This window comes from Lepus europaeus, chromosome 3 (genome assembly GCF_033115175.1).
Source record: "Lepus europaeus isolate LE1 chromosome 3, mLepTim1.pri, whole genome shotgun sequence".
Taxonomy (NCBI): domain Eukaryota; kingdom Metazoa; phylum Chordata; class Mammalia; order Lagomorpha; family Leporidae; genus Lepus; species Lepus europaeus.
Genome location: NC_084829.1, coordinates 129,314,584 through 129,338,063, shown reverse-complemented (window position 1 = coordinate 129,338,063; position 23,480 = coordinate 129,314,584). Strand labels below are relative to the sequence as shown.

Sequence of the window (23,480 nt, the reverse complement as noted above, 5' to 3'; positions counted from 1 at the left end):
GGAAGATTTGGGTCCAGTCCATGTACATGTGTCCTTTATGTTGGGAATAAAAAAAATACAAACTCCTTAGCATATTTAAGTTATTGTGCAAGTCATAATAAACTTCTAGTACTTAATTATAGTAAGTGAAAGCTATAAAATAAAGATTCCTTTAGATTTAGTTGATTAGCAGACCCTCAAGTTTTATGTTGCAGATTCTCAACTTTCTAGCTATAATTTATACCTTCTATTCAATAGAAGTATTTATTCTCCATTTATGCTTTGGATGCTTATAAATATTTCAAATTCCTAGTCATTCTAATGTTTATTTTATAGTTATGCATAAAAGGCCCTTACTCCTGAATTATCTGGGCTCCATGTTCTCCCTCTCTGCAGAATCTTCAAGTCTCATTGTACTTGAAGCACATGGAGGACTCTGTGTGTAAATGTTAAAAGCCCTATATATATGAGATGAAACCTGGGATGAGGTACTACATTTTGCTACAAAGATAAGTGGTATAAATACAGGCTTAGTTAGCCCTGAAGCATAATCAATTTGGAGGCAAATTCTTTTTAAGAAAGAAAAATTATGACTACAAGACACTCAGAGACACACAAAAAGCCCTGAACACAAGAGAGGATAGAGTAGGAAGAGATAGTAGTCTTAACTGATTGTGGTTAAAATATCTGACCTTTGCAAATTTTATAAAAACACAAGACCATGCAAAAGCACTGCTGTAGCACTTCCCAGAGCCTTGAAAATGCCTGCACCAATGGGGGAAGGGACTAGACATTTCACTGGCTTCGTGGTAAATCCACCTCCAAGAATAATCATTTCAAACCTGCTCCACATCATCCATGTAATAGAATATTGCACAATAACATTACAGCCTTTGTGATGCATAGGATAGACCTTGGCAGAGTTCTCATTTCAACTAACCTGACAGTGCATCCTTTGCAGTCACCTTCTATTTCTCGGAAATTCCACAACCCTATAGGTTTGCTGTCAAAGTAAGTTTCTCCCATGCAGCCAGTGAATGTAATCACGCGCACAGCGTCAGCCTTCTGCAGAGAGAAATATTGTATTTGTTAAAAACAAGAATTTTGCAAATAATCTTGGAGTATCTGTGAGTTATTCCAGCATGTATTTGCAACTGAAGTAGTTGTTAACCATTTTCTCTTATATTCTTGGTTTTCACATATTCATCTTTTAATCATATTATATTCTCAACAAAAGGGCAAAAGCTCAACTATTTCATTAATGGATCCTAGTTATTTTTGATATGCCAGTTTATCACCATTAGTAAATCAACACTTCCTATCTCTGAACTTATATGACCTGTTGACCTTCTCTGAAATTCTATTTTTTTTCTGTAACAAAGGATTATTGAGGAAAATAAACTAAATAACCTATTTATTGTACCCAGCTCAATGCCTGGCAGTGAAAATCTGCTCAGTAAACATTAATGCTCCTACTTCATTTTTGGGGTAGTCAGGGCTATATATGCAGATATTCATGAGAATGGGTACATATTGGAAAGAGAAAAAGGTATGCATATAAATTACTCTGAGATCCTCCTGGTCTAACTTTTCATTTCTATGCACAAGCAAGTTCCCAGATCAAGAGAATGAAAAAAAAGGAGGGAATTTGGTTAAGAGAAGGGATCACGGGCTGGCGCTGTGGCTCACTTGGCTAATCCTCCGCCTGTGGCGCTGGCACCCCGGGTTCTAGTCTCAGTTGCTCCTCTTCTCTGCTGTGGCCCTGGAGGGCAGAGGAGGATGGCCCAAGTGCTTGGGTCCCTGCACCTGCATGGGAGCCTGGGAGGAAGTACCTGGCTCCTGGCTTCAGATCAGCGCAGCGCTGGCTGTAGTGGCTATTAGGGGAGTAAACCAACAGAAGGAAGACCTTTCTCTCTGTCTCTCACTGTCTATAACTCTCTCTCTCTCTCTCTCACTAACTCTGCCTGGCAAAAAAAATAAAAGAGAAGGGATCATGTCAGTATTGTTTGCTAGCATACACTGCACAGGGCTGGGCATCTTAATAGAGTGTCAACACGTGTCTGTCAAATGCCCATCCTGGTGTCATTGGCACTGGGAAAGGTCAAAGCTTGATGTATACTACAAGCTTGAAGGAGGAAAAGGACTAGACCATTCAAGGGAACTCTGTGGCAACTTAAACAACTTTTCTTACTTGGCATTGACGGATTACAAATAATTATATTCTGGTACCCATAACTTTAGAAATTTTGTGCCAAAGTGAATGCACACTTCTTGATTTACCTGGAAAAAGCAGCACAGTGTCATGCTTCAGTTTTAGAACCCAGAAGATGTCACTGAATGGTTAAGATTTGATAGTTGTAATTTCAGGTCAAACCTATCCCCATCTCTCTATGACCGAGACCAAATGGTGCACAGCCACGTAGGAAGAATGCTGATCAGAGCCAATGACATTTACAAATCAGAGTGGTCCTTGGAGTGCTGTGGCTTCAGTGGAAGCCTCTTAATTTTCCAGAGGTTGCTTATCCTGCTTGTGGATTCTACTTGCTTTTCACTTCTCCTCACATCCTGAAAAGCTTTATTGAGATACTTTCCTGCTCATTTAAATTTTCATCAGCAGGTTCATTCATTTGTTTTCAGTTTTGATTCATATTGTGGCAAGAAATCCTTGAACCTGGAAACACTTGCCTGAAATAATTTCTCAAGATTCCCACAGATTTCTTGTCTCCTGAGATTAAAACAAAGTAGATTTTTGTGCCAGGGACATTTTTATAAAAATAAGGGTTATTCAAGGTGCCATAAAAGGTGTCCTCACCATGTCTCAGTATTTGTCATATGTACTCTCACCATTCACAGTGGCAGTGGGCATGATAACTGAGAGCAGAGATACCTGGGTCTGTTAACTTGTGTTCAAATCCAGGCTCAGCCATTAATGACTCTGTGATCTTGGCCAAGGCATTTAACTTCTCTCTTCCTCAGACTCCTTAGCTATAAAAGGAGGATGCTAATTTCTACCTTACTATGATCAAAATGCATATGATCCCTCCTAAGTCATGTTTTGAGATCCTAACCTCCAAAGTTATGGTATTAGGTAGCAGAGTTTGGGAAGCTGAGGGTGGAGCCTCTGTGATGGCATTAGTGCCCTTAACAAGCAGGCCCAAGTGAACTTGTCTATCCTATCTATGCATAGGGACACAGTGAGAATATCCTTCCAGTGAGTGAAAGGGCCCTCCCCAGAAACCATTTCTGCTGGTACCTTTTGGTTTTAGACTTATCAACCTTTAGAACTCTGAGAAATGCTTGTTACTTATCAACTACACATTTTTATGGTGTTTTTGTTAGAGAAACCCAAAGATGTTAAGATGTATCTTTTGGGATTGTTGTATAAATTAAATGAGTTGATTCATGCAAATTTAGACATGACTTAATACATAGTACAGGTTATCCACATGTTCTAGAAATTTATCATATAATATTCAAGCATTTAAAAAGTTTTATTAATTTTATTTGAAACAGAAAGAGAGAGAGAGAGAGAGAGAATATAGATGTTCTATCTGCAGGTTCACTCCCCAAATGCCTGCATCAGTTAGGGCTCTATCAGGCTAAAGCCAGGAGCCTAGAACTCCATCCAGGTTTGCTATGTGGGTGACAGGCACGAAACACTTGATCTGACACCTGCTTCCTCAAAGGGTGCTAAGTAGCAGGAAACTAGAATTGGAAGCAGAGTAGGAATAGGTACTCTGACTGCACTAAACACCCATCCCAAAGGTAAACTTTTTTTGTAGTTAAATTTTAAAGATACAGTGTTGGGGAGAAACAGTCAGACAAAGAGATATCTTCCATCACCTGTTTCACTCCCCTAATGGCTGTAAGAGCCAAAGCTGGGCCAGGCCAAAGCCAGGAGTCAGGAACTCCATCTGAGTCTCTGATGTGCAGGAATCCAGGTACTTGAGCTATCATTTGCTGCCGCCAGGATGTGTGTGTTAAGAGGAAGCTGCATCAGAAGTGGAGTAGTGGGAACTCTAACTGGCACTTTGATCCGAGATGCAAACATCCCACGAGGCAGCTTAACCCACTGAGCCACAAAGCCTGCTCATCAAGGTAAACAGTCTTATCACCCAGTTTCTAGAAAACTGAAGCCCAAGAGGTTAAATGACTTGCTTACGATTGATCAAGTTTTAGTAAAGTGGTAGAAGAGGGAATCCAATCTGGATTTGATTTCAATATTTATGGCTTTTGTACTAGTATGTCCTACCCCTCTATTTACCCATCTGTGAAGGAGACAGAAAGTTGGCAACACGACTATGTTATTATGTACCATATATATTTATATGTAGCTCTATGAAATGAGGATGATTTTAGTGTACAGTTGTGGGATAAGTTCCCATAGTTTAGAATCACCTCACATATACAAAGTAAGTAAACAATCTCACTATTTAAAGGTTGAGTTCTCATAAATTTGGGGTCTTCCTGGCTTTTTGCATTTTCTGACTAATCTCATCCCACGGTGATTCTAACAACTCCAGGATTATCTGTTACATTTGGTTGCCCTCTTGCCTCTCACTCATAGGTCGTTTTTCAACACCTAATTCCATATAATCAACATAAGCTTCTTTAAAATGCAAGAAGTTTGCATTTTGAAATGCACAAGGATCTGTCATGAAGCAATTATGAATATTAAGTGCATTACTCTTTAAGAATGAGGAGAAGAGCAACTTGAAAACTTGTAAATTCAGATCATGATTTGAAAGCATGTGTCTCTTATGATATTTCCCAAGGTATTCATAAATCTTTTAATTAGATGTGAGTATGAACTTTATAGCACTTCATGCCTATTAATGATAAACTGATTCAGAAAATGAGGTCTACTTAAAAAACACTTTGCTCTTGAATCAACTAAAAGAATATCAAAAATTAATACCATAGATAATTGACAAGTCAATTCACATAGGCTAACAAGTACTATGTTTACAGATTGAATTTTCACAATTCAAAGAAAATTCTCACTTTAAATAAATCCATGTTTTCCTACACACAAGATAAGTAAAAAGTTAGTCCCATTTTTATAAAGCTTCAACACGGCTTCTGCCAAACTAATGTCAAGAGTTGTATAAAAAAGTGAAATAAACAGGATTGAGACTACCTTACCTTTAATTTTCCAGTTAAGCCACCAACAAACAGCATTGCATTTGCATCCACATCTAGAATAGTGTACCCTGGAGGAGACACTGAATGGTAGGTTCGGGGCATAATGCTGGCTTTGGGTCCATCCAGGGCTCTTACAGAAATAGATCCGTTTCTCCCCGTCCTTCAAGCATGTGTGTTGAAACGAAGGGGAAGAAAATACAGAAAATGACATGCGTACCATATTTGTGAGAACTTCAAATTTAAAAGATATAAAATGTACAGATATGTTTTTGAAATTGTACGACAGAAAAACATCCTAGATTTCTTAAATCTTATTACAGTATTCAGAGTCTGATCTTCACTAGTTATTTACCATCAGATTCAACCAAGACCAACAAGTCTGATTCTGTGTGTGTCCACTGATTTGAAATGACACTACAGTAATTAGCTGATGGAATTGCTATTGCTTTAGTGGAAAGCCTTTTTCTTTCTGCTTTATGTAATTATTTAGTATTTACCAACACAGGCAGTTTAAACATTTGTATTATTTCATTTAGCATTTTGTCTCATTTAATTCAGCAAGCAAGCCCCATATGAGCCATCCTTCTGTATCATAAGCTGCATAATTTCTTCTAAAATTCTGTACAGTGTTTTGGATCCAAATTGCTGAAGTAGTGTTCCTGGAATTGCATATCTTCTATTTTTTGGCATGTCATCTTAATGTTTACAGTCTTCAGAATTGTGTATACAAATTGTATAGAATTTAAATTCAATTAACAGAGTTTAGAAAGTTATCATTTTATTTCTTTTTTCTTCTAAGTGATTGATTTCCATGAGTTGTTAAATTTAAAAATCTAGTCTTTCTTCTGAGACAAGCAGTCATAATAAAACTTCTCCGTTAAATTTGTCTCCTACTGTTTTATTTCAGTAATCTTTTTATCTTTGATGGGAAAATATTAAGTTAACTATATGGTAACAAAAGAATGAATTTGTCAAATGAAGTTATATCCGTTCTGATAGAAGACTATACTTTAAGTGTAAATGACCTTAAACCATACAAATTATTTACCCCCCTACATCACTACACACACAAATTGATTTAGTTTCTCTCTCTCTCTCACACACACACACACACACACTCACTTTTACTAAATATGTTAAAAAAGTGAAAATAGTGCTTCCCATTGAGTTTTACTTTAACTGTGTTGTTACAGAAATATTTAGACACATGCAAACAGAGAGAAACTCTGTGTATCCTGCACCTACATTCAATAATTACCAGTCCTTCAAGTTCTCTTCATCTCTGTCAGTCTCATTTCTAGCCTTAGGTCCCCAACCACACTTCTCAACTGTTAGGCGCTTTGTGTTTAACAGGAGGTTGAGGATTAGACAAAGAAGAGAAAATGAGAGGACAGTACAGAAGACAGAAATGGGTTCTTTAAATGCTGCTAGAAGTTGGTAACTGAATTAAAGCTTAAAAGGCAGAATTTTGGATCAACACTCTATTACTTCCCAATTCAAGTAGTGTGGACCTAACACAGTACTTACTGATGCTGGCATTTTGGTACTCCTTGTATTTGTGGTCATGGGTGCCATGTATAAAGAAGCGGGACTACATACACCAAAGATAGGCAACAGTGTCAGCTCTTGTGCACAGGCTTCTATTTAAATGAGTTAGTACTTTTTTTTTTTTTTTTTTTTTTTTTTTACCCAGGAGAGATAGGATGACTAAAAAACAGCTTAATCTCCCAATTCCTATCAGATACCTGATGAAAAACAGAAATGGACTGTTCACTCTGGTCAATACATTGAAGGCCTGTCATTTCCTAACAGGTATGACCCATTCTCACATACTTGCACACATACATATGGAAAATACAAAATTCATACATTGGTGTCTACATATATATACAGCTACCTTATTGAAATGCCACTAGTTTCCTTAAAAACTACTACCAAATTGTATAATTTCATGATCTTAACCTCTGTTGAGTTAGTTACCTTGATGCTTCAATACGGTACCAATATGAGTCATCAATAGTCAAATCTGGATACTCCACACGCCCAACTCCAGATCCAACATCCCAAAGGAAGCTCACTTTGCCTTTGCGCATTTCTATAGCCAGAAAGTCAATCTAGTTCAGGAAACACAAAAGTGATAGATATCAGATAGCAAGCACCCTGAAAGATCAGGCCAGTGGAGTCCTTTTCAATAGGTTCCACTTACTTGTAAAATAATTAAAGTCTCACGACAAAGCTTCAAGTGATATGATTATTATATTTGATTAAAATGTTATTATTACATCTTTAAGGTAAAAGATTGTCCACACTGCTGAGGCACTGGTATTATTTCATCCATTCTAATTACACTTGGGAGATAAAAGTCTTTTGTCATTCTGTTATGGAAGAGATGAAGGCAAATGATTGATTCATTATTGTTTTTTCATAAAGGGCACTAGCGTTTTTGAAGAGGGCACCTATGATTTTTTTTAAGTTATTCAAAGTGACCCAGACTTCCTCAGCTGCATTGCAAATATAGACTTCTGCCATGTCTGGTGTGTTAAAAATGAGCCCTACTTATTTTGAAAGATCCTTATTCCTACAAAGCCAAATGGTTGAGATGGAAGGAATTAGAACCTTATAGGTAAGCTTTTATAGATACAACTCACATCACTTCAGTTTGAGTCATAAATTCAACATGAAAAAGTAGAGTTTTCTCTGGTCATCAATCAGCATACAATTTGCTCTGTTCATTTTCATTTCATTAACATGAAAGTTCAATGTAGTTTCTTAGTCTGAGAAGAGTTAAAACAAGCTTAATTCTTATTTGTCATTCTCCTTAAATTGCTAGATCTGAAAATATAGTTCAAATTAAATGCTGATTTGCTGACAAAGGAAAGGAAATGTGCCTAAACACTGTCAAGAGCTTTCTTCTTTTTGTTTGCCTTCTAATTTAATCTGATGCCTCAAAACTTTGTGACATAAGATTCTAAGGTTTCAAAGTCTAAGAGGCAATGTTAGACAAGTTTGAGGTCATATTCCTAGATTCCATACATTTTTCCCATCACCAAGATTAATCTCGGACAAACACATTAACAGCAGCTTAAAGGAAAGCTGAGGCTGGCGCCGTGGGTCAATAGGCTAATCCTCCATCTGCGGTGCCAGCACACCGGGTTCTAGTCCTCGTCGGGGCACCAGTTCTGTCCTGGTTGCCCCTCTTCCAGGCCAGCTCTCTGCTATGGCCCGGGAGTGCAGTGGAGGATGGCCCAAGTCCTTGGGTCCTGCACCCGCATGGGAGACCAAGAGAAGCACCTGGCTCCTTGCTTTGGATCAGCGTGTTGCGCCGGCCTCAGCGGCCATTGGAGGGTGAATCAACAGCAAAAGGAAGACCTTTCTATCTCTCTCTCTCTCTCTCACTGTCCACTCTGCCTGTCAAAAAAAAAAAAAAAAAAAAAAAAAAAAAAAAAAAAAAGGAAAGCTGAACATTAGACTTACGAATTTGGCACTTCCCAGATAAAACAGGAGGTTGTCAGCAACAGGTGTCTTGACATTGATAATAATATTATTGTAGCTTCCTTTCTTGATTTCCGGCTTGTATGTTCGAATGCAGTCACCTCCCGAGGACACGGATACTTTGATCTTCAAGAAAAACAAGGTACAAAGAACTGAAACTAAATCTCTCAGAAAGTTTGAAGTAGCTCCCAAATACAAAGACATCATCATTCCTTCTTTGAAGTTATTTTTCTATCATCAAACAGTACCATTAAATGATATGTAGACACATTACACTCATTAATGAGGGCAAAGAAGAGCTGCTTCCCACTAGCATCTTGACAGTGAGCTCACCACAGTTCCATGTCTTGTTAGCATGCTACTTTTCTTTAAAGCATTCAATTAACAAACTTTTACCTTCATACCTTTCTTTTTTATGAATGTGGCAACATTTTAAAAGGCGATTTTACATGAAGCTACGTGAATGATCTTCATTAACATAGCTTAATTAAATTTTATAACTCAAATCTGTGATTCTGGTATCACTTAAAGTAGGAAGGCACTTTTCTGTAGTTTTAAAGAGGAAATTACTTAGCCTGCTATGTTCTTAAAAGTTGAAAGAGACCAAATAGATTTTGTTCTAGATGTTCTAACAATAAGGATATTAATCATCCTACTCAGAACATACATTTCAGAATAAATTATACCTTTTTATTAAGTTGCCAGGAAATGAAATGGAAATGATTTCTAATGGCTATCACTACTAATCTATTTAACAGCTCTTTTCTTCTGAATAGTACTTTATAAAAATTGCTACAAATTACTTAAGAAGGAATTCCTATGTGAATAGAGTGACACTGTTCATACCAATTTTTACTTGCATTTGTGAAGTCTTCCTTCAATCACAAATATTTAATAATTATTTAATTATAATTAAATTAAATATAAAATTATATAATTATAATTAAATTAAAAATAATTATTTAATTTCCTTTGGGTTAGATGCAAAATTACCACCAAAGGGGTACTCTTAAGACAGCAATTAGTTGCATGGACTCAGAAATAAGCAAAGGCTTTGCTTATTGATAACACTCAAAGCAGGAGGCATAGATATGGGAAGGTGTACACCCCTCTTCATCATGGTTCAAATTCTTGGCTTCAGGAAGTCTTTTGGCCATCACTGGCAGTGATCATCCATGTCCTCATTTCTTCTAGTACTCTGTGCTATTCATATAGTTTGGATGCTTGGAAGAAAACCAACTAGCATTGTTGTTATTCCCATGGAAGAGCTGTGCAGGCTCCAGAGAGTGTAGGCCACCAAACTAGTCACCATATCCTGGTGACACAAGGAGCTGTCTCTAAGACTCTCATTTGAGTGTGGGTATAGGCAGATCTGTGGTCTTTCTGCAAGGATAGTAGGGCTCCACCAAGGTGTCAGATGCAAAATTGGCTCTATCCAAAAGAGAAAACTCAGGAGAGAGATAAATTCAAATCTATTTGGGAATTTCTGGGCATTCACCAAGCATATTATTCCTCCTGCTGACCCAGCAGAAGTCAAGTATTTGTTTTTTATTGCTGTTTCACGTGATTTCATCTCCACACAGAGGAAACTGTTCTGCATAGAAATAAGGGCTATTTCCCCCATCTTCTAGAGGAAGGTGACTCCGGGAGCCCCATGTGTGGTAGCCTTGGGACAGAAGCATGTAGGAGGCCTCCTCAGACTAATTTCTTGCAGTCTCTTTAAGGGTGAAGCCCAGGATTCCAACTGAGTGGTATTGGACTAGAAGTCAACTCTGGTGCCCAGAGTGCTTGCTCTGTGTCTGGGGAGAGTTTCTGGTAACATAATTTTCAGTCAGGAAGTCAGCTCTCTGCTCCACATATGATGGAATTTCCCTGTTACATGCAGTGCCAAGAGTAGGGGGATCAAAATGAATTATGAAAAATGGAAACAGGATATGTGTAGTTTTTTACTCTGGTGTTGATACTATAAAGCGTAAGTGCAGAGGGGGTTGGTGAAGGATGTTAAGTGACAAAATAGCAGCTACACAAAGGGTGATCCAAAGACTTAGAGATAAAAAAAAAAAAGGTAAAGAAAAAGATAAAATAGTAGAGGATACATAGGGAAAATGTAGTCTTCAGATATTTTTAATGTTCAGGAAAGGGTACAATTTAGAGTGAATAAAAAAAATATTGTTGCAAGTGAGCCAAAACTGTCATCAGAGAAAACCTTGTTTTGAGCAAATTTCATATCTGAGGAAGGCTATAAGGGACACTGATGTCATAAGAGGATCAAAGAGAAGAGGAAATCAAGATCTGACTGGAATTGATGAGTAGCACTGAATAACAGACCGAGTTCTCCCTGGCAGGAACTCTTACCTGAATTCACGGTGGGGCTGTATTAGAATTCAAAAGTAACCATGTGTAAGTTGTTTTGTCTTTGCTTCACAAGTGCTTTCGGGCTTGGCCACAGGGCCATATTAGGGCTAGTTGAATCACAAAGAAGTTATTTTATTTAAATAACATAATTAAATGATACTCAGTAATTGCTTAAAGAAGCCACTAAATATGTGTGGAATGTGTGACTGGGCAAGGGGTGTGTTTCAGACTTTACTAATACCTGGAAGAAAAAATAGGTGATTACATGATGGCTGTGTTGAAAAGGGGGTCACATTGAGTGTAGAAGACGGAGCCCCGATACAGAAAAATCACCAAGTGAATGGAAATTCATCTGAAAACTCAATGCACAAGAGAGGAGGCATTTGAAAATTAATGGCATGTAATGTCACCAGGAGTTATAGTTAATCCACTTTATAGTATACTTAACATGTATTAAAAAATATGGTTCCATGAGCAAGATGGCATCTTATACCTGATATGCAAGCAATTAATCTTATAAAATAACCTACTGTTCAACTCTCTGTATTTATATAGAAAACCATCTGGATTTTCCTGTTTTCTGGACAAGGATTTTAAATATAATCTCACTACCCAAAGAATTCTGGCAGCTGAAACTGCTGGCAGCCAGTCCGTTACTATTAATTCTTTCCTTTTAAATACTTTGTGTTTTGATTTCTATTTATAGGTATTACTTTTACTCAACACATGTAAATCAGAATTTAATGCCTACAAATTTCTCTAGTAGAAATCTCTGGAATATTCCCTCTTGCAAGAGGGGAAAAATTTCTGAGACACAAACTATTTTAGGAGTAGGATGTTTGGCTCTGTTTATTTGTCTAACTTTTGAATTTTTATTTATTTGAGAGTCAGGGAGAGAGAGAGAAAAATGAGAGAGAGAGAGGGAAGAAGGGAGACAGATATCTCATCTGGCTGGATCATTCCCTAAATGCCTCCAACAGCTGGGGCTGGTCTGGGGCCGGAGCAGGGAGCTGGGAATGCTATCCAGGCCTCTCACATGGGTTTCAGGAGACTAATTACTTGGGCTATCACAACTACTCTCAGGATCTGTATTAGTAAGAAGCTGGAGTCAAGAGTCAGAGCCACATATGGAACCCAGGTACTCCAATATGAGTTGCGGTATTTTAACCATTAGGCCAATCTGCTCCTTTATCAGTTGCTGTTATTTCTAATGTGAATCCTATAGTGCAAATTCTAATCAAAATTCATTAAGTATTGGATATTACTAGGACACTTCTGATACAGCAGTCATGAACTCAATTAAACATTGAGAAGCCCATTATAACTATTGGATTTTCAGTGCAGTTTTCATCCAATAGCTAGCATTTTAAAAGATTTCCAGTCACTTGATTTCAGAATCAACAACCCAACAGAAGCGTACTTTAAGATAAATGTCTTTAATTTTTAACTATAAGATATCTTATTTTAAATCAAATATATGTTAGGATCATATCCAGATACTCATGCCAGGTTGCAAAGGAATTTACAAATTAGAAGGGTTAATTATCATTTAATGCAAAACTAATCACTTAAAAATTTAGCTGCCTGCATATTTCTAATATTTTATAAAAAGTAGGGAATCGTATTGAAATTTCCATTTCCAAAAGTGATTGAAAATTTCCTGAAAAGGCATGGGCAATGTTTACATTTTTGAGCACTATTCTATACTTCCACTTGGCATTTTGAGACAGGTTTATGTACTTACATACCAGAATTTCATCTTTTTGTGAGACAGAGGGAAAGTACTCCAACAACTGATGAATATCTGGGCATGGTTTTAGATTTCATATGATGAAAAATATAATAAAAATGTCCAAATTTCCCATTTGATGACTAAATCAGAAACTTGCTAAATGTGTGATTCACAAAATAATATTTACCATTCCTTCTACAAACTTAACACTGTGAAATACATGTAGTAATGGTAAAATCATCTCTCTCTTCCTACTACCACTGCTATGGTTGGACCCTTTTTTCTAGTTTTTCTCACCTATCTCGTGAACTGCTTCTGGATCCATATTCAATAAGCATAGCTCAGATTAACCTGTTTCATGTTCAAAACCCTTCAACTTATCCTCACCAATGAGGTTTATCCCAAATAGAATTTTTTAAGTTTAATTTTAATCAATATACAAAATTATACATATTTATGGGGTACTACCCATGTAGTGTATCAATACATTTATATCCTGTGTAATGATCAACTGAGGGTAAGCATGTTTATGTCTTCAAATATTTATCATTTCTTTATGGTTAAAACATTCAAATTCTTTTCATCTAATTGTTTTCTAGTATACAGACAGTATATTATCATTATCCATAGCCACTGCATTGGGCAACAGAACACTAGCCCTTCTCTTTTCTACCTCCCTCCTCCCTCCTCTTCCCACCTGTGGTAACCAGTATTCTACTCTCAGCATCTATGAGGTCAAAATCTTAGGTTCCACATATGAGTGAAATCATGTGGTACTTATCTTTCTATGTTTGGCTTATTTTACTTAACATAATGAGCTCCGGTACTACCCATGTTGTTGCAAATAAGATTTCAGCTTTTCTATGGCTAAGTAGTCTCTATCATGTGTATTTGAAACATTTCTTTATTCATTCACAAATGGATGGACATGAGTGCTGTTTCCATTCTTTGGCTACTGTGAATGGGGCGGCTATACATAAGGGAGTGCAGATGTCTCTCCGGCAGACTGATTTCATTTCATTTCTGTTGGATACATACCCAGTTGTGGAACTGCTGGATGATATGCTGGTTCTAATTTTAGTTTTTGAAGAGCCTCCACACTGTTTTCCGCAATGACTGTACTAATTTACATTTTCACCAACAGTGTGTAAGGGTTCCCTTTATTCTACATCGTAGCCAGCAGTTTTTTTTTTTTTTTTGAGAATAGCCAGTCTAACAGCAGTGAGGTGATATCTCACTGTAGTTCTGACTTTGACTTGTTTTCCCCTAATAATTGATGACGTTGGGCATTTTCTGATGTACTTGTTGGACATTTGTCAGTTTCCATTTGAAAAGTTGTGTTTAAATCTGTTGCCCAGTTTTAATTGGATCTTTATTTTTTGCTATTGTTGGTATTTTTTATATATTCTGCTTTTGAAGCCCTGTCAGAAATATAGCCTGTGAATATTTTCTCCCATTCTGCAGATGGTCTCCTCATTGTGAACTGTTTCCTTTGCTAAGCAGAAGCTTCTTTTAAAAAATGAAATCCATTTGTCTCTTTTCAGCTTTTGTTTCTGTGCTTTTAGAGCCTCGTCCAAAAAAAATATCCCTGCTCCTCCTAATGTCCTGAATCATTTCTCCTTTGTTTTCTTCTAGAGGTTTCATATTTTAAGATTTTATTTATTTATTTGAGAGGTAGAGTTACAGGCAGTGAGAGGGAGAGACAAAGAGAAAGGTCTTCCTTCCGTTGGTTCACTCCCCAGATGACCACAATGGCCAGAGCTGAGCCGATCCAAAACCAAGATCTTCTTCCAGGTCTCCCATGCAGGTGCAGGGGCCCAAGCATTTGGGCCATTCTCCACTGCCTTCCCAGGCCATAGCAGAGAGCTGGATTGGAAGAGGAGCTGCCAGGACTAGAACCGGCGTCCATATGGGATGCTGGCACCACAGATGGAGGATTTACCTACTGCACCACAGGGCTGGCCCCTAGAAGTTTCATATTTTCTAATTTTACAGTTAAGTCTTTAAAACATTCTGAGTTGACTTTTATATAAGTTGAGAGATACGAATAAGATTATTCATCTACATGTGAATATATAATTTTTACAATTTTCCACTTATTGAAAAGATCTTCCTTTCTTCAATGCATGCTCTCAGTACTTTTGTCAAAGGTGATTAGCTATAGATGCATGTATTTACTTCTGTGCTCTCTACTACTTGATTTCATTGGTTTGTGTGTCTGTTTTTATGCTAATACCATGATGTTCTCATGACTGTAGCATTGTAGGGCATTTTAAAGTCAGATAGCATAGGGCCTCTTGATTTATTCTTTTTGCTCAAGATTGCTTTCGCTATTTAGGGTCTTTTGTGGTTCTGTACAAACTTTAGTAGTTTTTCTAGTTTTATGAAAAATGCCATTGGAACTTTGATAGTTCCATATGGAATCAGTATATCATTTTGGGTAGTATGGTAATTTTAGCTATATTAATTCTTCCAATCCATAAACACAAGATGTCTTTCTATTTCTTTGCATTTCTTTCCATTTCTTTCACTGATATTTTACGTGTATCATAGTAGAGACCTTTCCTAAAATGTTATTTATTAATTTATTTAAGGGACAAAGAGGAAGAGACAGAGCAAGTAAGACACACACACACAAATATATAATATATAATATATATTATATATTATATATATATATATATATAGAGAGAGAGAGAGATTGATTGAGATTGAGAGAGAGAGAAGAATCCTATCCATTAGTTCATTCCCCAAATGCCTACAAAGGCTCTTAAGCCTCCAGCCTAAGTAAGGAACTTAACCTAGGATCTGGGAACTTAACCTGGGTTTTTCAAGTGGGTGGCATGAACTAAACCACTTGAGGCATCACCATTGCCTCCCAGGGTTTGCATTAGCAGGAAGTCAGGAGACAGAACTGTTTATTGAGCCCAGGTACTCCTAAACAGGACACAGGTATCTTAACTGGTGTAATAACCTTTAGGCTAAATGCCTGCCATTCTTGTGATTACATTTATTCTCAGGTATTTTGTTTTGTTTTGTTTTGGTAGTTATTGAAAAGGGGATTGCTTTCTTAGTTTTTTTCAGATAATTTGCTATTGCTGTATAACAATACTACTAATGTTTGCATCTTGATTTTGTAGTTTGCAACTTTGCTGAATTAATTTATTTTTTATTTCTTTAAATTTTTATTTAAGTTATACAAGTTTCATGTATTTCAAATGTACAGATTTAGGAACATAGTGACACTCCCCTTCCTCTCCCTCCCACCCAAGCTCCAAGCCTTCTTCCTTCTCCCTCTCACATTTCCACTCTTAATCTTTAGAAAGATATATTTTAAGTTTATTTAATGATTGTATAGTTAACCTATACTAAGTAGAAGAGTTCATCAAATAGTATGAAGAAAACACTGTTCCTCAACGGATGAGACAAGAGACAAGGGCTATAAACAATCTTCAATTCTCAGAATGTCTTTTCACTCCTAAATTTTACATTTTAGGTACTCTATTAGTTACCTCAGATCAAGGAAAACATATGATATCTTCTTTTTGGGACTGGTTTATTTCACTAAGTATAATGGTTTCTAGTTGCATCCATCTTGTTGCAAAAGATAGGATTTCACTTTTTTTTTTTTTACAGTTGAGTAGTACTCCATAGTGTGTGTGTGTGTGTGTATGTATAATATCTTTATTCATTCAACAGTTGATGGACATCTGGGTTGATTCCATATCCTAGCTATTATGAATTGAGCTGCAATAAATGTGAGGGTACAGATAGCTCTTTCAGATGCTGATTTCTTTCCATTTAGGTAAATTCCCAAGTATGGGATGGCTGGATCATATGGTAGGTCTATATTCAGATTTTTGAGTTATCTCCATACTGTCTTCCACAGTGGCTGTACCAGTTTACATTTCCACCAGCAGTCGATAAGGGTACCTTTTCCCCCACATCCCTGCTAGCATTTTGTTTTGATTTGCATTTTCCTGATGACTAGGGATCCTGGGCATTTTTTCAAGCATCTCTGGGTATTTGAATTTCCTTTCTTGAAAAATACCTGTTTAAGTCCTTTGCCCATTTCTTAACTGGATTGTTTATTCTGTTGTTGAATTTCTTGAGCTCTTTAGAGATTCTGGATGTTAACCCTTTATCAGTTGTGTAGTTTGCAAATATTTTCTCCTATTTTGTTGGCTGCCTCTTTACTTTGCTGAGTGTTTCTTTTGCAGTACAGAAGCTTCTCAGTTTGATCTAATCCCATTTGTCAACTTTGGCTTTGATTGCCTTGGCCTCTGGGGTCTTTTCCAAGAAGTCTTTGCCTATCCCAATGTCTTGCAGAGTTTCTGCAATGTTATCTAGTAATTTTATGGTATCATATCATAGATTTAGGTTTCCGATCCATTTTGAGTGCATTTTTATGTGAGGTATAAAGTATGGGTCTAGTTTCATACTTCTGAATGTGGAGATCCAGATTCCCTAGCCCCATTTGTTGAAGAGACTGTCTTTGCTCTAGAAATTGATTTTAGCTCTTTTGTCAAAGATAAGTTGGTTGTAGATGTGTGGATTGATTTCTCTATTTTCTATTCTGTTACATTGGTCTACATGTCTTTGTGCCAGTACCAGGCTATTTTGATAATAATTGCCATGTGCTACATCTTGAAAGCAGATATTGTGATGTTCCTGGCTTTGTTTTTGTTGTATAAGATGGCTTTAGCTATTCAGGGTCTCTTGTGTTTTCATATGAATTTTAGCATCATTTTTTCTAGATCTGTGAAGAATGTCATTGTTATTGTGATTGAGATTGCAATGAATCTATAAATTGCTTTTGGTTGTATGGACATTTTGATGATGTTGATTCTTCCAATCCATGACCATGGACAATTTTTCCATCTTTTAATGTCTTCTTCTATTTCTTTCTTTACTGTTTCCTACTATTCATTGTAGAGATCTTTCATATCCTTGGTTAAAGTTATCCCAAGGTATTCGGTTTTTTTTTTTAGTAGAATTTAGCAGTGAAGCCGTCTGGTCATGGGCTTTTCTTTGTTGGGAGGTTTTTATTACTGATTCAATCTCCATCTTGGTTATTGGTCTGTTCAGGTTTTCTATGTTTTCATGACTCAATGTTGGTAGATTGCATGTGTCTAGGAATCTATCCATTTCTTCTAGGATTCCCAGTTTGTTGGCAAATAGTTCTTTGTAGTAATTTCTTATGATTCTTTTTATTTTTGTGGTATCTGTTGTTATATTTCTTTTTGAACATGCTTTGTACTCCCTTGGCTTTCTCAAGTTCTTCTTGAATCCCAATAGTTCAGATGATTATTTTTTAAATTGTTGCCCAAAGTTCCTGCCAACTGTCTTCATTCTTCTTCATCTCTTTTTCCTGTTTATGCATGTTCAAATAGCCTGTCTAGTGTTCTGTTTGATGCAGTCTGCTATGCCTTCTTCTTTTGGATTGTAAGTGTTACTTAGTGTACTCTCCAGCTTGAAGATTTTTTTAAAATTACTTGCATTTCTCTGTTAAGTTTCTCTGTTACAGTATTGAAAATCTTCTCTGTTCTTTCTTGATGTCATTGACTTCTCTTAAAACAGCTATTTTTCATTCTTCATCTGAGAATTTTCATGAGTCAGTTGCTATCTGGTCTGTTTATAGCAGTTTATTAACTGAGGTCATAGTTCTCTGAAAGTTTTTCTGTTAAGATTTATCTATTTATTTGAAAGTCATGGATACAGAGAGAAACGGACACACACACTTTTGTGGTGGTGGGAGAGGGAGTACTGGTTTACTCTCCAGAGAGGTGCAATGGCCAGGGCAGGGTCAGGCTGAAGACAGGAACAAGGAGCCTCATCCAGGTCTCCCACGTGGGTGGCAGGGGCCCAAGTACTTTAGCCCTCTTCTGCTGCTTTTCTCAGGCCATTAGCAAGGAGCCAGATTGGAACTGGAGCAATTGGGACATGAATGGACACTCATATGGGATGCTAGTATCACAACCTGCTAGGCCATAACGCTGGCACCTCTTTACAAGTTCTTGATGCATACCAGCATGAAATACTGTTCATTGAAGAATTAGCTATTTTTTCCCGGTGTTTGTAATCTGTGTGTAACTTCCAAGCTGTCTAGAAATTCTTGGTGTAGAGATTCCAAGCATTCTCTTTACTTTCTCTGAGCCTATAAGCACTTCCACTATTTCAGCATTAGATGGTGCTCTAAGTAAGGAATGACACACCTGCTGTTGGTGTATTGCTGCAGTTTTAGCACCAGGGGGCACCCCATCCCAGAGTGATGTGTAATTCAGAATGATATGGGAAAATATCTAAAAAGGAGTAACCTAGCCCTGAACACCTCTTTCTGGGGTGAAAGTAGACTCAGATGCCTCATCCAATTCACAGGCCCATGATCAGTTAGCAAGGGTTTTTCTTCTGGCTCTGGGCCTCACTGTGGAGGGAACATTCCCAGATTCCTAGGCCATGTGTTGGAACCTACTTCCTTTTCCCCCTCCACATGGACAGTTTATCGGTGTTGTACTACAGGGGTTGTGGCAGTCCAGCTGTTACTAATGCCACAATGCAGGGTCACATCTGGAGCTTACTGATCTCTAGACTAGTGATCAGGCTTCTACTTATATAAAAGATTAAACCATCTGCGGCCGGTACCGTGGCTCAACAGGCTAATCCTCCGCCTTGCGGTGCTGGCACACTGGGTTCTAGTCCCAGTCGGGGCGCCGGATTCTGTCCCGGTTGCCCCTCTTCCAGGCCAGCTCTCTGCTATGGCCCAGGAGTGCAGTGGAGGATGGCCCAAGTGCTTGGGTCCTGCACCCCATGGGAGACCAGGAGAAGCACCTGGCTCCTGCCTTCGGATCAGCACGGTGCGACGGCCGCAGCGCGCCAGCCGCAGCGGCCATTGGAGGGTGAACCAACAGCAAAAGGAAGACCTTTCTCTCTGTCTCTCTCTCTCACTATTCACTCTGCCTGTCAAAAATTAAAAAAAAATAAAATAAATTTAAAAAAAGATTAAACCATCTGTAAAATAACTGGCTACCACTCTCACATAACTGTATTTATTCACTCTTCAACCCACTGGTGTCCTTCTGCTTTTATCAAGAGTGAGGTCCTTTTATTCATGCCTTGGTTATATACAGTAATATGTTTTTCATTTTTGCTATTTCTACTACTCCGTTCAAACAACAATTCAATGTAACATAGTTTCTTAAGTGGTGATTATTATTCTCATGAAATGCCTTTTGAAATTTATGGGAATTCAAATTTAATCCTTCCTTTCTCTATCCTGCCTTAAATAGTTTCAAATTAAAGGGGGAAAAAAAAAACACAGATCATTCAGCAGAGTTCACTGTGGAAAACATTTTCTCTGGGAATAATACCGACAATTATAATCCATTACTGATGATAAAAATAAAAAGAACTTACGGAATTGGCTTGTTTCCGGGCTTGGTTTATCAGTTCCTTTATTTCAGAGATGTTTTTCTTCAGGTTATCCTCAAGTTCCTTGATAGGTTTGACTTTGTCTATGAGCCGGTCAGCTTCTTGTTCCAGACTTCTCACAGTAGCGCCGGCATCTGCGACTGCATAGCACAAAGTCAGTGCACATGCATGCACACACACCTTTACACAAACATGCACAGGAATTAGAACAGCAGGTGCTCAGCTAAATAAGTTCTTCCCATCCACACGACAAAGCAAGGCCACAGCTGCTGAAGCAAAGTGTGTGATGGCACATGAGCCATAGGAATATTTTAGCTGAGATTCAATCAGCCCAGAGGAGGAGATGTTAGACGAAGTCTTTGGGTTTGTGATTAAGGTGAAAATCAGCACTGAAGGTAGAGAATACAATGGGCTTAACTCACTGCTTAATTTTTAGCTTTAGCTAAAAATCTGATCTTCAGAGAATGGAACTTTAACCATAGAAGAAAACAAAAGCAGCTTTAAAATGTCACCTGGTCTGTTCAAGCCAGACTGTACTTAAATCAGTGTTCTCATACAAAATTGGTTTTCTTTCTTTTTTCGTCATTCTTTGCAAGTCTTAAAAAGAGAAGCTATCAAAATGTCCTTTGAAGAACATTCGATGTTGAACAATCCTTAGACGGAAGGCCTATGTTATACTTTAATTAAATCTTTCATGAGGCAGTTCAAATTCATTTTTTTGAAGAGTTGATTTTTTTCTGTACTGTATGCTCATATTTTAGGTTGAACCATATTAAAAACTGCTGATTTTGTAGGTACTAAAGTAAAATGCAAGGTTGACTATGGGCAGTTTCAATAGTTGCAACCCATAAAGATTATCACTGATCCGATGACTTCCAGGGCTTCCCATGGGAGGTCACACAACACACAAAGGAAACCAAGTCTCATCCAAGTTTGTCGTTTATGATGACTGAGTATGCACTGTTCAGCTTTCTGTCATTGTCCTCTGATGGAAAAGTGAAACTGGTTGTTGTCCAAGGCTACACATCTTTTAGACTTCAACTGATCTCTTCTGGCTGGCATGGAAACACTGAGAGCTAATCCTTAGGAATGAATCAAATGGGCTCAAAAGGAAGCGACTTGTTATAATTTTTAACCTAGGTTTTGAAGTAGGTGTTTTGAACTCATGATCATAAATATAAATTATATAGTTAAGTACATTTAAAAAGAACACAGGTCTCTGGGGCTGGCATTGTTGGTACAGTGGGGTGATCATTGCTCACTTTGCTAGCATCTCCTATGAGCATGGGTTTGAGTCCCAGCTGCTCCATTTCCAATCAAGCTCACTGCTCATGCTCCTGGGAAATAAGTGGATGATGGACCAAGTACTGGGGCCTCTACAATCCATGAGGGGTACCTAGATGGAGCTTCCTGGCTTCCGCCTGGAACATCCCCTGCTGTTGAAGCCCTTGGGGAATGAGCCAGTGGATGGAACCTCCCTCCCTCCCTCCCTCCCTCCCTCTCTCTCTCTCTCTGTCTCTCTCTCTCTCTCTCATCCCCTCCCTGCCTGCCTCCCCCCCTCCCTCCAGCTCTGCCTTTCAAAAAATAAACAAACTTAAAAACAAAAAGAACACAGCTCTCTTACTGACTTTAAGAGAGCTGCTAGATCAATAACTGAGCCCCCAACCTCTGCCCCTGGCCCCTTAGAAAGGGTGCTTATCTGGGTCTAAGCCCTTGTTAGGTAACGATATAAATAACAGAGTTCTTCCCTGTTTTGAACATTTGTAGTAAACCATTTGTCCATTTGGCTCTTCTTTCAAGTTCTCTATGATATTCTATAAATCACTTTAAAACTGGAGGAAAAATGATAGATCTAAATATAATAGAAATAGAAAAGTAGTTAAGCAAAGACTACTGAAGCTTAGGCAAATAATGGATCCTTTTCTTCTAAAATTCCAAGAAATTTTTATAAAAAGGCTTCAAAATGGAATCTGGACAGTCTCCCCCTCTCTCTTTTTCATCTATCTTCTGACTTGGTTGACATCATATGGAAAATTTTTTTCTTGGAAGCTTGAAAAATAAGTAGTTTGTGACACTGACTGATGCTTTCTTGAGCAGGGGTTTTTGAAAACTTTTTCTATAATCATTTGTGTAGATCATTAAAAATCACTTCTGAAGATGAATTTTAATGTTAATAATTTTCTAAAAATTGATCTGTATCTTTTAGGCTTTAAAATTTTTAAGCACAGTTTGGCCAAATATTTTCTTGTAAATTTCCCCACTTATCTAGTTATATCTCCTTTGGAACTTTGCCTATTTGTGCTTTATTTTTCTTGAGTAAATTTGACAATCACTTAACCTTTATATCATTCTCCCAATCTACTTCTTGGATTTATCAGGTCTACTATTTTGACTTATAATTCATTAATTTTATTAATAATTTTCTTTAAATCAAGAGGATAGCTTCAGTCATATTTTTCAGATATTGATATCCTGGATTTCATGATTATTCTAAGTATTTTGCAGTTTTATTTTTGGCTTTCAATTTAACCTATGAGGTGCTTAAGAAAGAATGAATTTGTATCCCAATATTTGCTCATTTGTTAAGATCTAACTTTGCTATGTGTTTCTCCAAATATAATTCTCCAGAAGTTGAGAATACTTGCACAGGAGGGAGGAAAGTGGGCTGGAGGAAGGAGAAACAACAATGTAGACTTCATCTATTTCAGTTCCTGCTGCAAAGAAGTCATTTGAGCTTCAGGAGCTTGACAAGCATTGAAAGTTAGCTAGATCTGTGGAGGAATTTAGTTTTCCACCTTTATGTAGTATCACTTCACTACGTTTTCAAAACGTTTTTAAAACACATGCTACCTTTTCACAGAGGGGGAGTCCTTCACATATCTCCCATTAATACTGCAAAAGTGCACGAGTACTTATGTGTATGTTTGAAGCAATACCCCAAAACACTGTAACATGCAAAGCTGAAGCTTTTTGCAATAGGCACTGAAGCACAAAAATTGCTGAAAGGTGTACAAGCGAACATATACATACTGATTTCTGCAGGAAATTTCATAAGGGAGTAAAACAAAAAGAAATTAAAACATTCATGAGAAATACAAAAAAAATACATTCTATAGATATTACAAGGTATTGACTATGGTACTTTTCATGACAGGCACTAATTACAAATGCACCCTATGTTAAGTTCAACAAATATTATTCAATGGAAAGCCACAAAAATATCTCAGTTAGCAGACGACTTTTCAAATTAAAAGAAGTTTTACTGTAATAGTCTAATAAAATAGAAAACATTAATATTTACAAATATCTTAATAGAGATAACAAAGTTAGAGATGATATTGAGGAGAGA

At 37.4% G+C, this 23,480-nt stretch overlaps 1 protein-coding gene across 1 annotated transcript in view; it reads right to left on the bottom strand.

The window, feature by feature from the left end:
• LAMA2 (laminin subunit alpha 2) overlaps positions 1–23,480 on the bottom strand; it is a 698,138-nt gene that overhangs the window by 64,644 nt on the left and 610,014 nt on the right. The window contains exons 44-49 of the mRNA XM_062187263.1: positions 23,162–23,167; positions 20,117–20,271; positions 8,599–8,742; positions 7,105–7,238; positions 5,125–5,284; positions 920–1,044 (exon numbers count right to left, since the gene is read on the bottom strand). Of these exons, the coding sequence (XP_062043247.1) occupies positions 920–1,044; positions 5,125–5,284; positions 7,105–7,238; positions 8,599–8,742; positions 20,117–20,271; positions 23,162–23,167 (724 nt within the window). The remainder of the gene's footprint in view (positions 1–919; positions 1,045–5,124; positions 5,285–7,104; positions 7,239–8,598; positions 8,743–20,116; positions 20,272–23,161; positions 23,168–23,480) is intronic.